Below are 15746 nucleotides of genomic sequence, written 5' to 3' on the forward strand. Positions count from 1 at the left end.
GCCTGAATCAGCAGGAATATGTGCCTGTAATGACTTATTTACAATAAAATATTATTGTGTCATCAAAATTTCAATGCAAGAAAATCCGCCCCCACAAATTTACAAGAAATTATTAAATTTAGACTATTTTATATTTTTTTGAAATGACACAAATTTTTAAAAAACCCATTGAAGAATTAAAGAAAGTAGATTTCTGGGGGGGGCACTGAGTAATTTTTTTTGAAAAGGGGGTTGTAGGCCAAATAAGTTTGGGAACCTCTGGCCTAGACAGAGCACTTTGTAAACCCTAATGTGCCACGGGAAAGTTAGTTTGGGAGTGTTCTTTAGGCCTGGGACCCTAGCACCCCAGGCTTTGATTGCTAAGCTATCACTTTCTTCTGCCTTGTTCTAGGCCCACCATACGCCTCTTCCCTCCAATTCTCACTCTCCCTCCATATGTTGTCTTTCCCCCATTTGAACATAAGCTCCCTGAGGGCAGCGTCTGTCTCACTTTCTTATTTTTGCATCCCCTGTACTTATAACAGTGCCTTTCACACAGTAAACACTTAACAAATGATCTTTTTCTTTCATTCATAGTAATTAAAATACTTGATACCACCAGGAGGCAAGATAGGAAGACATAGGAAGATGTGGTTGCTGAATGAATGAATGAGTGAATGTTTGGATGGATGGATGGATGAATGAATAAATGCATGAATGAAGGTAAGCATGCTGCAGACAAGGGCAGGCCATGGTCTGTACTCAGGGGCCCCAGAAAGCCAAACAAAAGGCGATGTGGGTAGAAAAGGTTGTCCATTCAGTCCTGTTGCCTGGTTGGCTGCCTCGAGGCCCCATAGATCTGTTAAGTGATTCACAAGTCAGGGCAGGGGGCAGCCCTCCGGTTTCTCAGCCAAGTCCATGGGTGCTACTGCCCTGGCATGGAGAGAGGCCTTGGAACGTGGTGATATTAGATTGGCTGGAGGGCCTGAGGCTGCTTTTGCTAGCATAGGTGTGCCCCAGGGCCACACTCACTAGGCCTTACAACCCTGTCATTGGCAGTGGGGCCTGGAACGGCCCTTCTCATGTTCCCACTCTGGGCAGCCAGAGATCTGTCCTCTGCCAGGGAGTGGGCTGTGAAAGCAAGGGACCATTTTCTTCCTCCCCCCAGAAGAGGAGGCTGGAAGTGAGACCTTCCTCTCAGACCCCTATTTCAGACTCCTCTGGGGACAGCCAGCTTGGGGATCGGAGACCCCAGGTGGTTTCTTACCCTCTATTTTCTCTAGTGCTGGCAACTGTCTCTTCTCTAGGCTTGGAAGCCAAACTCTGTGTCCTCATCTCATAAACCCTGGGCCAGATTCTCACCCTATGTAACTCTCTAGGAATTCCCAGAAAATTCCCATCATTAACCTCAGAAGGTCTGGACTTGAGTTTGCATTCCAAGGGCCCTAGTGGAGATTATGCAAAAGGGGGCTGGGTCTAGCAAGAAGACCTTTATCTCAGGACTGTGGTCACAGGGCCTTGGGAGTGAGGAGACCCTCTTGGGATCCTCTCAAGATCTTTACAATGAAATTCAAATGAGACACCTTTCTGGGAAAATATATCACTGTCCTGATTTTGCTTCAAATGGTATTTTTAGGATTTCCATGGACTTGTTTCTGGTACAAACTGGCTCATATTTACAACAGAAGATCAGAGATTTAGAACTGTAAGGGACCCTAGAGGTCATTTTGTCCAACCCCTTCATTTGAAAGATGGAGAAACTGAGTCCCAGAGAAGGGAAGGGACCTACAAGGTCATACTAGTGCAAAGTGGTAGATCTAATGATCCGGATGCCTGCAAATACAGTAGCCTCACCACCAACCTCTGGGGCCTCATGCAACTCTGGCAGCAGCTCACTCACAGGGTTATGGTGGACGGGACTGGTTTTCTGATTGCTTCATTTCCAAACTGTAGAATGTCAGCACTGGACAAGTCCCTAGACATGCCTAGTCTGACCTTTACCCAAGAGAGCAAGACTCTCGTGGCATTCTCAGACCAAAAAAAGTCATCCAGCTTTTTCTCAAAGACCTCCAGGGAAGGGGACCCCATTTTCTTCTCAAGGCTGCCCATTTACTTTGGGATGGCACTGATTGTTAGGGTGTTCTTCCTCATAGGAGCTGAAGTCTGCTTCCCCACTCTTCCCACCCATCGTTCCTTGTTCAGCCCTCTGTGGTCGAGCGTGACAAGGCTAATCCCTCTTCCCAGGTGACAACCTTCAGATACCTGAAGACAGGACCCATGCCTCCCCTATATCTTTTCTTTTCCACAATAAAAACCCCTAGCTCCTTCCAGATCATAGAATTCAATTCGGTCTTTACCTTTTGTCCGTTTCAATAGATTTGTAGTTCCAGGCGCCTATTGAGGCTTGATTTAAGCACAAACCTCTTAACAATTTGAGCAATCCCAAAGGGACACCTTTGTAGGGGCTAGGTTTTCCCCCATGATGTGATTAAAGCAGAGGTGGAATGACCCCTCACTAGGGACAATGGAGAAGGGCTTCTTGCTTAGGTATGGGTAATACTGGATAGGACCCCTGGGCCCTCTTTCCAGTGGGACACTATATCACTCTAGACAATATGACATGATATGAGGACACTTTATCATTCTGTCTAGGGTTATGGGTCCAAAGAATATAGGAATGCAAGGTATAAAAGCAAAGCTGACCTTGAACCTGAGGGATTAAAACCTGGCCACGTTCAAAGCAACTTAGTTCTAAAGCTCTGAGGTTAAAATTCACCGACTTAAAACCTGTTTAGGTCAACTGTATTGAGCAAGGGATGATTATCATTTCTCTTGGTCCAAAAGCAAGAGGGAGATTCCATTCTGAATTGAAAGAGGACAAATTTTGTCTTACATTCCAATAGAGATATGAGGAAAAAGGCAAATGGGTAAGGTGACTATGCAAACACACCCACGTGTCCGCTTATTGTTTCTGTAGGGGGTATAGAACCATGTTTACAAATGTCTCATCACATGCAATTGATGCATTCCTGAGAAGTGTGGCATTTGTCCCTTTTTGGTAAATTGAGTCACATTTTAAATGGTCAGTCTCTCTCTAGGATGCTTCCCATTTCTATAGTGGTATTTTTTCATCACCTTCATCACCTCTAGCTTATTTTGTGCTGATATCTTTTGTTTTTCAACACCTTCATCTCCAGATACATCCTTTCCCTTCTCTCCTAAGTGAGGAATCCCTTGGGGGGGAAAAAGGATTAGAAAAGTAAAAGAAAAAAAGAGCTTGGGAAATTCTGACAGTATGTGCAATATTCCACACACTTAACTCTCCACCTGTGCCAAAAAAAGGAAGGAGGGTCATTTTCTCTTTTCTTCTTAAGTCAATTTTATTTTCAGTTCTGAATTCTTTTCCTTTCCCCTCACCCCATTGGAAAAGCAAGAAAAAAAATGCACTTTAATTTTTTAAAAATCTCATTCTTCTTCAAGGGAGAGTTTGGTCGATATAATTACACTGTTTTGTTTTCATTTTTTTCCCCCTTGTTCTTTCAATTTTATACCATTATAGTCATTATGGGTATTATTTTCCTGGATTTACTTTCTTTACTTTGCATCGGTTCATATAAATCTTCTCATGCTTTTCTGTGTTCTTTGTATTTTTAAGTGTGTGGTGATATTTAGGGGCACAAGAATCATTATTCTTATTTTATAGAGGAGGACTCTGAGATTCAGAGAAGACCCATGACTTGGTCTCAGACATACAGATAGCAAGTGTCACAGCCAGAATTCAGTTCAAGTCTCCTAATTGTGGGTTCTATGATTCAACACCTCCCTAGTTAAAGAGACAGTTAAAGGATCCCTGCTTGATGGAAAAAAATAACGATCTTTCCTCCCTCCCCACTTCTTCCTTCCCCCCATGTCCCATTTATTGACTTCAAATATCCATATTTTTATGCACCTAAATGAGTTTGATGTCAGATCTATGTTCAAATTCAGGCTATCTGTTTGGGCCTCAGTTTCCTCACCTGTAAAATGGATTTTGTTTTTCTTGCTTTTGCAGTGGGGTGGGAGAAAGGGATAGAATTTGAAACTGAAAATAAAATTGAATTGAGAAGGGGAAAGGGCATGGGGCACTGGAAAGAATGCAGTGGAGCCTGGCTTCAGATCCTGCATGTCTTACTTCTTATCTGTGTAACCATGGGCAAATCTCTTAACCTCTTTGACCTCAGTTTCCTTATTTGTGAAATGCAGGAGTTAGGCTGGATGGCTTCTGAAGTCCTTTCTAGCTCCTTATCCATGAGGTTCCTTCCCATGCTAAATCTACAGGGTGTTTTTAAGGTCTGGACACATGGGAAATCTTGTTAACTATGCATATTTTCAAGAAATAAAATGAGTGAAATTTTCAACAACATTTTATTTAATTAGCATAAATTTTAACCATGACAATTTCATTTGGAATAAAAGCTTTCATTAGCTATTGGGGACCATTTTCCATATTAATGAGATTAATTTAATTATAAAATTAATTAATGAGATTTCTTACGTGTCTCCTATGTCTTCCTATGAAATCTCATTTATGCTAAAAATCCTGTTGGATTTTGCAAGAGCAAGATTTGGTCGTAGGTGTCCACACGTTCACATAGCCCTGGATGAGGCCAGGAGGGAGGGGTCTGCAGCTGTGGAGGGCTGAGGGGACTCCCCTGGGATCATGCTAGGTGGGCCGGGGTCTGGAGCCCCCAGTCACTGCTGACTCCTTTGCCTTCTGCAGATGTCAACGAATGTGAAGCTGAGAATGGGGGCTGTGAGTCTCAGTGCTGTAACACCATTGGCAGCTTCTACTGCAAATGCCCAGATGGCCAGAAGCTACAGGAGGATGGGAAGGCCTGCGAAGGTAGGACCGGAGCGGGGCGGGCTCTCTCTAAGGGGATCGTTGCTTTGAGCATGGGAAGCTCTGGTCCACACATGGAGGGCAGAGGTCTGAACAATGAACTCATCACCTCATCCTGTTGTCATCAGGAAATGGAGGTTATCCACCTGAGATCGAATCTTAGAGAACTGACTCTTACTGAGAGATTAAGTGACTTGTATGAGAGTCGAGACTTGAACCCAGATCTCCCTCGTTTTCTGCCCACTATCCCTTGCTGCTGTTGTCTCTCCTCGGTGATATGTTGCCTCCCCTTGCACATAGTAGCTTCTTGTTAAATGTTTGTTGAATGGAATCAGATCAGCATTTTTAAGCACCTACTCTTTGCCAGGCAGTGAGGGGTAACGGCAAAATGTAGGCAAAAACAAAGCATTTTTTTTGCCCATGAGAAGCTTTAGGGGCCGGAAATACTATGTACACAAATAAGTAAACAGACATAAAATCCATTGGAAGTATGTAAAATAAAAGGTATTTTCAGAAGGAGGAGGCACCTGTCAGTCACCCAGCACTGATTAAGCACCTTCTGTATGCCAGGCATACCAGCACCTGGGGGGAAAGGTAGGTGCAAAATGAATTGAAATGAATTGAATTGGGTGTTCTATCTGGAATTCTTAACCTAGGATCCATGGACATTTAAAAAAGATTTGGATGTGTCTATCAACACAACTGCTTACTCTTGTGATTTTCTTTATTATTTTCTGTATTTGAAAATATTGTTCTGAGAAGGGAGTCCCCAGCCTCCCCAGCCTGCTCAAGGGGTCCAGGACACAGACATGTTTTCCATAGATGGACCTGAGTTGTAAGATCACAAATTTAGACCTGGAAGGAGCCTCCCAAGGCATCTAGGCCAACTTCAACTTGAAAGAGGGGTCTGAGGAGAAGAGGCAGGAACGATTCTGGGTCTGCAGAGCTGGCCTGGAAGGGGCGGGCAGAAGGATAGAGCACAGTGTGGGGAGGCTGCTGCATGTTATATGTGTGTGCCCGAGGGCACCATAATGAGGCTGCAGGGCCTTGGGAGGGATGGGTGAGGAGGAGTGTGGGATATGAGATGGGAGGTGGGCCAGCGGGCTCATGGTAGCAGCACTGTCCTGTATCAGGAGTCACAGCTCTGCAGTCAGGGAGCTGGGTTCCAATTCTACCTGATGCCTTGTCTCTGGGCCTCAGTTCTCTGGTTGGATTAGGTGACCTGTAAAATCCCTTCTGGCTGGGGCGGCCAGGTAGCACAGCGAGTAAGAGCACTGGCTCCAGTGTTGAGAACACCTGGAGATCGAATCCCGGGCTCAGACACTTAGCACCCACCCAGAAACACCTGGCCGTGTAACCTTGAGCAAGTTACTTAACCCCAATTGCTTAGGGGTGGCCAAGTGGCTCAGCGAGTAAGAGCATTGGCTCCAGTGTCGGGATGACCTGGATCAAATCCGGGCTCAGATACTCAGCACCACACCCAGAAATAATAACTGGCCGTGTAACCTTGAGCAAGTTACTTAACCCCAATTGCTTTAAAAAAAATCCCTTCTGGCTCTGACTTGTGACACTTTGAGCCTCTCACCTGCTATGGCAGTGACCCTGGGCAAGCCCCTTAACTCTCTGGGCCTCAGTTTCCTTCTCTGTAGAATCGCCTAGGGTTCCTTTCAGCTCAAAATCTGTGTTCTTTGATCCTGTGGGGAAGGAGAGGGGCAGAGTAATTGTGTGTGCTGAGAGTGAGGAGGGATGTTTGCCAGCATTAGAGAGCAGAGGGCGTGTTCATGTTCACACGTACGCATACACACACGTGTACACAGACATACACGCACATGTGTGTTTGTATTACATGATGTACATACATGTGTTTATGTGGGCACACATATTTTGTGTGTGCATGCATTATACACATGGACATGGACATGTGAACATATGCATATGTCTGTGCACATGCATGTCCTTCATCCTTTGTAGCTTGAGGAGACAGGCATTTGCAAGTTCGGGGAAGGCCTTATTTCTCAGGGCCCTCGTCATGTTCTGACCACATGTCACTCAGATCTAGAATAAGGAGTGAGAAAGTGTTCTCTGAGAAGGAGAGAGCAGATGGGGTGAAGGATGAGGAAGCAGCCCCCAGAAAGGGCCAGATTGTGGGAGCCAGTCACCAAACACCCGAGAAGGTCCCCAGTGGGCCCAGCAGACACATTCCTCACCCGTGTTTCTAGGATTCTGTCACCTGCTTCCCTGGCCTGGGTGGACCCCAAACCCTGCTTGTAGAGAGCTCCAGAGGTGGGGGGGAGCCCAGTGAGGGCAAGGGCATCTGGTTTCCCTCTCCCCTCCTGTCAGATAATTCTTGATTATCTCATTCTCCCAGACTTCCTTTCTGAAAATGAACTGGACCAATGTTCTCACCCTCGGAATGTAATGGCTCTGTCTGTGCCCGCTGACAGCTGGGAGTTATCTGTCAGGGGGACCAAGAGCCCCTGCAGAGTCTGGGAGTGAGCCCGAGCCTGTCTTCTGGAAGACGTCTCAGAGCCGGGGTCTGGGGAAGGCGAGGGAAGGGAGGAGAGACTTGACCTTGGTCTTTGTTCTCTTTTATTTTGTTTTGTTTCCAGCTGTGGCCTGTTTTACTTAGATATCCAAACATGATTGGAAGACAAGTGGAGGTCTATGGGTGTGCAACCCTGCATACAATGTCAGCCTGATTTAATGTGTTGGTCAATGTTGCTGAATTATTTGTTTTCCCCTTTTTTATCCTTTGTTATAAGGAGTGGCTTCCTAGGACCGGGTGGGAGAGGATTAATCTGGAAATCAAGGTCATGTTAACTCAAATAGATCAAATTTTTATAAAATGCAATTAGGAGAAAGGAAGTAGACGTAAAGGGCTGAGATCAATGACCCTCCCAGGGCCTTCACTTCTATCAGGGAATGAGGGGACTGCATGGCAGGAGGGCGATGCTGAGTGGGCCTCTGTTTTCTCCTCTTTCCAACTGACCCCCCAAGTCCACTTTCCCATGGGAGAGCTCACAGTATGAGCCCTAGAAAAAGTGACTGGATAAAACATGATCTGGTGGGGGGAAGGCCATCATGTGAGAGAGAGATTAGATTTGTTTTATTTGGCCCAAGAAGACAAAACCAGGAATACAGAGGGATCTGCTGCCCAGTCTACTCCAACTAGAATCTAAGCTCCCTGAGGGCAGGGCTGGGTTGTTGATGCTACTGTCTGGTCCTTACCAACCCATAGAGCGCCTAGAACACGTTGTGTAACTAGTGGCTCAATAAACACTTGTTGAATTGAATTACCTTGCCTTGTTAGACTCTCTGGCCTCTGAGGTTGCTTCACCTTCTGAGATTCTAGTACTGGGAACACTGTTGTTCAGTCACATCTGACTACGTGACCCCATTTGGGGTTTTCTTGGCAGAGATACTGGAGTCGTTTGTCATTTCCTTCTCCAGCTCATTTTACAGATGAGGAAACTGAGGCAAATAGGGTTTATGTGACTTGCCTAGGGTCATACAGCTAGTAAGTGTCTGAGGCCAGATTTGAACTCAGATGAGTCTTTCTGACTCCAGACCTGGCAATTTTTCTACTGCACCACCTGGGAACACTAGCTTGGCATAAATGTAGGAAATAAGAACACTGAATAATTAAGAAGGAAGAACACCCCTTACAGTTTAGGAGATTCTCCCAGAAGCCACTGGCTCCCTCTGCACCCATAGGCCAAATCCTCCTCCTTGCCTCAGTTTCCCCATCTGAAAAATGGGGGCAATAGTACTTAAGCTCCATCCCTTCCTTCCTCACAGGGACATTGTGAACCTAAGTGAAACTGGGCAGGAGGAAAGGATGGAAACAGGAGCCGTGTCACGGAAGAGCTACTGTTTTAATATTGATCTCACCTTTCCTCTGCCAGTTAATTATCCCGGGAGCCATGTGGCACAGAGCTTTGAGCAGGGGCCATCAGGAAGGGCCTGGGACAACCATGCCAATGGAGGTGGACGCCTCCAGCGCGCTGACTTCAAATCCAGACTCTAATAAGAGAGCCCTAAATCAGCCAACACCTTCGTGTTTAAAAATAAAAAGAGACGTAAAAAGATGTGGGGACAGGATCCCGAGTGCCAGAGGAAACACTGGGCTGAAATAGAGCAGAATGGAGGATTTGTGGTTGCTGGGTATTTTATTTATGGGAGAGGCTGCAGGCAGAGTGCTGGTCTGGCACTCAGGATGGCCTGGGTGTGAATCCTGCCTCTGAGATGGATGAAAATCTGTCCAAGCCTCAGTTTCTTCTTCTGGAAAATGGGGGTAGTAATATTTGTCATCCTTATTCACAGAATCGTGAGACTTAGATGTCTGTTAAGTGCTTTATAAACTTTTTGTTGTCCAATTGCATCCAATCCTTCTTGACCCCATTTGGGGTTTTCTTGGCAGAGATGCTGGAGTGATTTGCCATTTCCTTCTCCAGCTCATTTTACAGATGAGGAAACTGAGGCAAACAGGGTTAAGTGACTTGCCCAGGGTCACATAGCTAGGAAGTGTCCGAGGACAGATTTGAACTCAAGTCTTTCTGACTTCCAGCTTGGTGTTTATTCACTGTGCCACCCAGATAAACATGAACATTTATTATGGTACCGACAATTTTATTTGACTTTAATTATTTTATTCTATTTATTCTGAATACATCCACCATTCCTTTAAAGAAGATGACAGTGCTGTAAGGAAGTGGGGTCCCTCCCCCCACCACTGTCATCTTCCCAGAAGACCACCTACTGTGGGCTTGCTACATAGAACCTTGGGTTGTCCTTGTGTTCCCCCCTCCCCACCCCCAAGGTCTCTGTAACAGCAAGAGGGGTGAGTTTGTAGGGTCCTGGAACATAAAGCCATAGACCCAGAAGGGATCAAATCCAGCTCCTTCAGTTTATAGATGAGGAGCTGAGAGTCAAGGTCACACAAGGAGGAGGTGTCAATCTTCTCGGCTCCAAGTCCATTGCCCCAGCGCTTACCCCATCCTACATCACAAAACCAGCCTGTTCATAGTCCCTGGGGGCAGCCTCCAGCATGGTGTGGTGAAAAGACCACTGGATCTGGAGTCAGAGGACATGGGTTCATGTCCTGACTTGGCTGCTCATTACCTGTGTGACCCATCAAATGAAGGGCTAGATGACCCCTCTGATCTTAGGACTGCAGGTTCTCTTGGGCACGTGTCAGTCCTGGGGTGAGAGCTGACTGGGGTGCAAAAGAGTGGAATTTGTCTCCTAAGACAACTTCAGAACGCGGAGCTTGGACCATCCCAGTGGGGAGAAGGGACACCTTCTTGTGTGAGAGCTGGCATTGTGGACTCACGAAATTTGAAGAAAAATGAGAGGTTCATAACCTAATCTATCCCTGAAGAGTCTTCTTTATGTCATATTCAACAGCTGATCACTCAAACCCTGCATAAAGATCTCCAGGGGGTGATAGGACAGGGGAGATGGGGGCACCTGCTTCCCCATCTCTCTATTAGGGAGTTTGTGTTGTTACATCAAGGCCAAATTTGTCTCTCTGCAATTTATACTACTGCTTCTAGTTCAGTCATTTATAAATCAATTGACAAGCATTTATGAAGCACCAACTGTGTTTCAGGTACTAGGACTACAAAGATAAAAGTGAGACAACCTTTGCCCTCAAGAAGCTTGCATTCTGTAATGGAATACTATTGTGCTATAAGAAATGATGAGCAGGTGGATTTCAGAGAGAGCTAGAAAGACTTGCATGAACTGATGCTGAGTGAAGTGAGCAGAACCAGGAGGACATTGTACACAGTAACAGCAGAATTGTGCAATGACTGACTTTGATAGACTTAGCTTTTCTTAGCAGTGCAATTAGCAGTACAAGACAATTCCAAAAGACTCATGATGGAAAATGCTGTCCACATCCAGAGAAATAACTATGAAATCTGAATGAAGATGGAAGCAGACTATTTTTACGATTTTTTCTTTTTCTTTTTCATGGTTTTTCCCTTTTATTCTGATTCTTCTTTCATGACATTACTAAAGTGGAAAGATGTTTAATATGATTGTACATGTCTAGCCTATATCAGATTGCTTGATATCTTGGGGAGGGAGGAGAAGAGGAAGGGAGAAAAAAATTTGGAACTCAAAATTTTACAAAAATGAATGTTGAAAACTATCTTTACTTGTAATTGGGGGAAAAATACTATTAAGGAGATAACATAGTGAGGCAGCTGGTAACACCAGAGTACATAGAGTGTTGGGGTTGGAAGACCTGAGTTCAAATCTGACTGAAGACACTTACTAGCTGTGTGACCCTGGGCAAGTCATCTAACCTCTTTTTGCCTCAGTTTCCTCAATTGTAAAATAAGAATAATAATAGTACCTACCTTCCAGGATTGTATGAGGATCAAATGAGATAATGTTTTATCAAGTACCTAATTAATAAATGTTAGCTATTATTTGCATATATAAGTATATGCAAAATAAACACAATTAGTCAAAAACATTGTGCCTACTCTGTGATGAGCACTGTGCTTGGCATTGGGGATACAAAGACAAAAGTCAAAGAAATCCTACCCTCAAGGGGCTGATAGTCTAGCTATGGGAGAGAATACATTCAGTATCTAGGTGGGTGCTAAATGTGTTCTGAGGATGGCGCCCCACTGGCCTGGCCCCCTTTATGTAGGTATATGAAAATAGATACAAGGTGATTTTGGGAGGAAGGCACTAGCTACCTGAGAGGGAGGGGAGTTAGGTACAGCCTCGTGTAAAAGGTGGCACATATGCCAAACTTGAAGGAAGCTACCAAGAGACCCCAACCCTCTCCAGGTAGGAGACTCAATCCCCAACTCTCCCCTCATAATACACAACCTTCCTTAATGCACACACCTCCCACTCCATCGAGGCACCCCCACGTCCTCCCATGTTCCCTGCTTGTATTTCCATTATAGTATTCTCCAGATATATGTATATTGCTTCTACTATGTGCCCCACCCCAGTATTCTCTATGGCATCCTCATTATATCATCCCACCATGAGTATGCTCCCATACAGACACGCTGCTGTGTAGAGTGTGATTGAGCAGAAAGGGTGCTGGACTGGGAGTCAGGACACCTGGTTTTTGATGCTGTTATATCTTCAGCTACTTGTGTGATCATGTCCTCTCTCAGCACCATGGTGACCTCCTTTGTAAAACAGGGGAGGCCTCTGCCATGGAAGGATTCTGTAGATCCCCTCAAATGATCCCAGAATTGTCAGGTGTGGTGGTACACAACTGTGATCCCTCGTACCAGTGGGTTGGGACTGAGGAGTTCTTGAGCCTGGGAGTTCCCAGTTACAATGGGCATTTGCATTAAGTTGGACATTAATATGACAAGGCCTCAGAAGAAAGCCACCATGTTGGAAAAGGATTGTCAACTCTCCCATAGTGATCAGATTGGGATAAGACCTGCACTTCCTGCCTGGGTGAGATAGGAAGGTTCAATAGTTTTTCTTTTTTTTTAAATCACTGAATTACAGTGTTTGTAATTACAGTGTTTCAAATTTACAGTGTTTCAAATTTACAGAATTTAAAGGGACTCAACCAACATCTAGTTCACCCTATAAATGAAGAAATCACCATTATAATATACTTGACAAGTGATCAACCAGCCTCCAATTGAAGACGTCTAAGGAGGGGAGCCCAGCACCTTCAAGGTAGCCCACGTCCCTTTGGAACAGCTCCTCTCCTTGTTAGGACCTAGGAAGCTTGAGCTTAAGCCTTCTCCTCAGCTGGGATAAGCTCACCACCCAGATGGTGGACTCCAAGGCTGGCCTGCCTGCCCAGAGGGATGAAATATGACTTTCTTCTTCAAGTCCCAGATAAAATCCCTCCATCTGCAGGAAGCATTTCCCCAATCTCTGTTAATGCCTTCTCTCTATCATCTGCAGTTTATTCTGCCTATATCTTGATTATACACGGTTGTTTGTGTATTCTCTCCCCCATTAGATTATAAACTGCTTGAGAACATGGACTGTCTTTTACATTTTTTTATTCCCAGCACGTACCCCAATGTATGTGATATGCATAGAAGGTGTTTAATAAATGCACATTTCCTTTCTTTCTTTGTATCCCCAGTACGGGGCACACGGTAGGAGTTTAATGAATGTTTACTGCCCTGCTGACTTGTGCCCAGTCATTTCAGACACATCCTACTCTTTGTGATCTCATTTGGGGTTTTCCTGGCAAAGATTCTGGAGTGTTTTGCCATTTCTTTCTCCAGCCCATTTTACAGATGAGGAGACTGAGGAAAACCCCATAGGTTTAAGGGTTAAGTGACTTGCCCAGGGTCACACAGATAATAAGTGTCTGAGGCCGAATTTGAATTCAGGAAGATGAGACCTCAGTGGCTATCTTGTCCAACTTGCTTCTTTTTTTCAGATGAATCATCTGAGTCTTGGACAGACTGACTTGACCGTGCTCACCTTGTGTGACACCCTGTTTCTGAGCATAGAAACACATCTACTGTCTTTTTATAGAGGCAGCTAGTTGACTCAGTGGAATCAGGAAGACTTGAGTTCAAATCGATCTTCAGACCCTTATTAACTGTAGTCACTTTGCTCTGTTTGCCTTAGTTTCCTCATCTGTAAATGAGCTGGAGAAGGAAATAGCAAACCACTTCAGTATCTTTGCCAAGAAAACCCCAAGTGGGGTCACAAAGAGTCAGACATGACTGACATTAATAAGGAATTAATAAATGCTGTTTGCCTAACTCTGCACAGGTTGGACCAATATCTGGAATGTTGTATTCAGTTCTACACGTAACATTTTAGTGGCATCTATAGACATCATAACCCATCGCAGACTTAAGCTTGTTTTTGTGATTTTTCGCCCCTGGGTTATGGCTTGAGCCCTTTCCCCTGTTGGGGGTAAACCAGGGACCCCTAAAGTCAACCCAGGTTTAGATATTCAAATATTACAGGGCCTACAGAGCCTTACACAAACAATAGTAGAGTAGAATCAGCAGAGGCATTGTAATTAGAACAGAGAAGCAAATGAAAAGCATTAGAAAAGTTCTCAGCAACTATTCCCGGAATGAAGCCTAGCCTTGAGGAAAACTGACCCCCATCCAGGTTCTTCCCTACAAACTGGGAAAACAAGACAATGCCTTGGCCACTGTGAGCCACCCACCCCTTCTAGCTCCTGGTCATTGCTTGACCTTCTGGTTCTGCGTCTCTACACACCACTAGAAGACTGTAGCAGCCCATTATTGCTTCATCTCATAGAGGTGGCTGCCCCAAGGTCAATCAATGCATGCCATGCCTCTTTCCCAACTTTATTCTCCACTCTTTTTGAAAAACAAACAAATAAACATAAATAGTATTTAGTTTTTTCCCATTACAATGTAAAGACAATTTTCAACGTTCATTTTTTAATAAGATTTTTGAGTTCCAATTTTTTCTTCCTCTCTTCCTTCTTTCCCTAAGACAGCAAGCAATTTGATATGGGTTATACATGTGCAATCATGTAAAACATATTTCCACCTTAGTCATGTTATAAAAGGAGAAACAGAACAAAAGGAAAAAAAACAAAGAAAAGTGAAAATAATATGCTTTGATCTGCATTCAAACTCCATATGGATGTGGATAGAATTTTCCATCATGAGTCTTTTGGAATTGTCTTGGATCATTGCATGGCTGAGAAGAGTTAAGTCTATCAAAGCTGATCATTGCACAGGATTGCTGTTACTGTGCACAATGTTCTCCTGGTTCTGCTCATTTCACTCAGAATCAGTTCATGTAAATCTTTTGAAGTTTCTCTGAAATCCGCTCACCATTTCCCATAGCACGATAGTATTCCATTACATTCATATGCCACAACTTCTCTAGCCATTTCCCAATTGATGAGTATCTCCTCAACTCCCAATTCTTGGTCACCACAAAAAGAATAAATATTTTTGTACATGTGGGTCCTTTTCTCTTTTTTATCATCTCTTTGGAATACAGACCTAGGAGTGGCATTGCTGTATTGAGGGGCATGCATAGTTCCAAATTGTGCTCCAGGATGTTACCTCTCCACTCTTGGCAGGTTGGCACTCCCCATCACTTTTAGTTTAGTTTCTCACATAGTTTTCCTGAGTTTATTCTTTCCTCCCAAGTATTTTGTCTTTTCCCCATGACAGAATATCCTCTTTATCCCATGTACCAGCCTCTTGGGAAATGAAGACCAGGTTGAATGGGTCCAGGCATCTTTAGAAGGGTAGACTTATGATTATCCAAATCAATCAATCAACAAACATTTATTAAGCGTCTACTGTGTGCCAGGCATTGAGTGCCAAGTTTCATTAGGACATCCCTAAAGGAAGGCATCCAACATGATGATGGTCCTGGAGATGTGTCATGCAAAGATCAATGGAAGGAACTGGGTTTGTTTCACCTGGAGAAGAGACAATGCAAGGTGGGGCATAATGACTGTTTCTGTATATTTGAAAGAGTATTATGGAAGAGGGATTAGGCGCATTCTTCTTGGCCTTGTTACGTCCCTGTTTCTGTCAACGGCTCCACGTCCTTTCAGTTCCTGGGTTCTAGACCTCGGAGTCTTCCTCAATTTCTTCCTCTCGCTCATGTATCCAATCAGGTCCTGAAACCCGCCATTTCTCTCCATGTCACGCTTTGATGCACTTGTCATCACTTGTCTGGGCCATTGTAACAGTCTACCAATTGTTCTCCCTGCCGCAAAGTCATCAGAGTGATTTTTCCTAAAGTGAAGGGCTGATGATGATGTCACCTTCATACTCTGTAGGCAGCCGTGTGGCTTGGTGGATAGAGCTCTGGGCCTCAAGTCAGGAAGACCTGAGTCCAAATCTAGTCTCAGACACTTACTAGCTGTGTGACCCTGGGCAAGTCACTTAACCTCTGTTTACCTCAT

General features: G+C 44.5%; 1 protein-coding gene across 3 annotated transcripts in view; it reads left to right on the forward strand.

Annotated features, from left to right (window-relative positions):
- Nucleotides 1-15746, forward strand: part of MEGF6 (multiple EGF like domains 6) — a 372060-nt gene that overhangs the window by 183103 nt on the left and 173211 nt on the right. For all 3 annotated transcript variants that reach the window (XM_069079590.1, XM_069079592.1, XM_069079591.1), the window contains one exon: nt 4739-4861. In XM_069079590.1, coding sequence (XP_068935691.1) covers nt 4739-4861 — 123 coding nt within the window. The remainder of the gene's footprint in view (nt 1-4738; nt 4862-15746) is intronic.

This window comes from Petaurus breviceps, unplaced genomic scaffold (genome assembly GCF_028583685.1).
Source record: "Petaurus breviceps papuanus isolate PSGF00001 unplaced genomic scaffold, PetGlider_PUasm1.0 91041, whole genome shotgun sequence".
Lineage (NCBI taxonomy): Eukaryota > Metazoa > Chordata > Mammalia > Diprotodontia > Petauridae > Petaurus > Petaurus breviceps.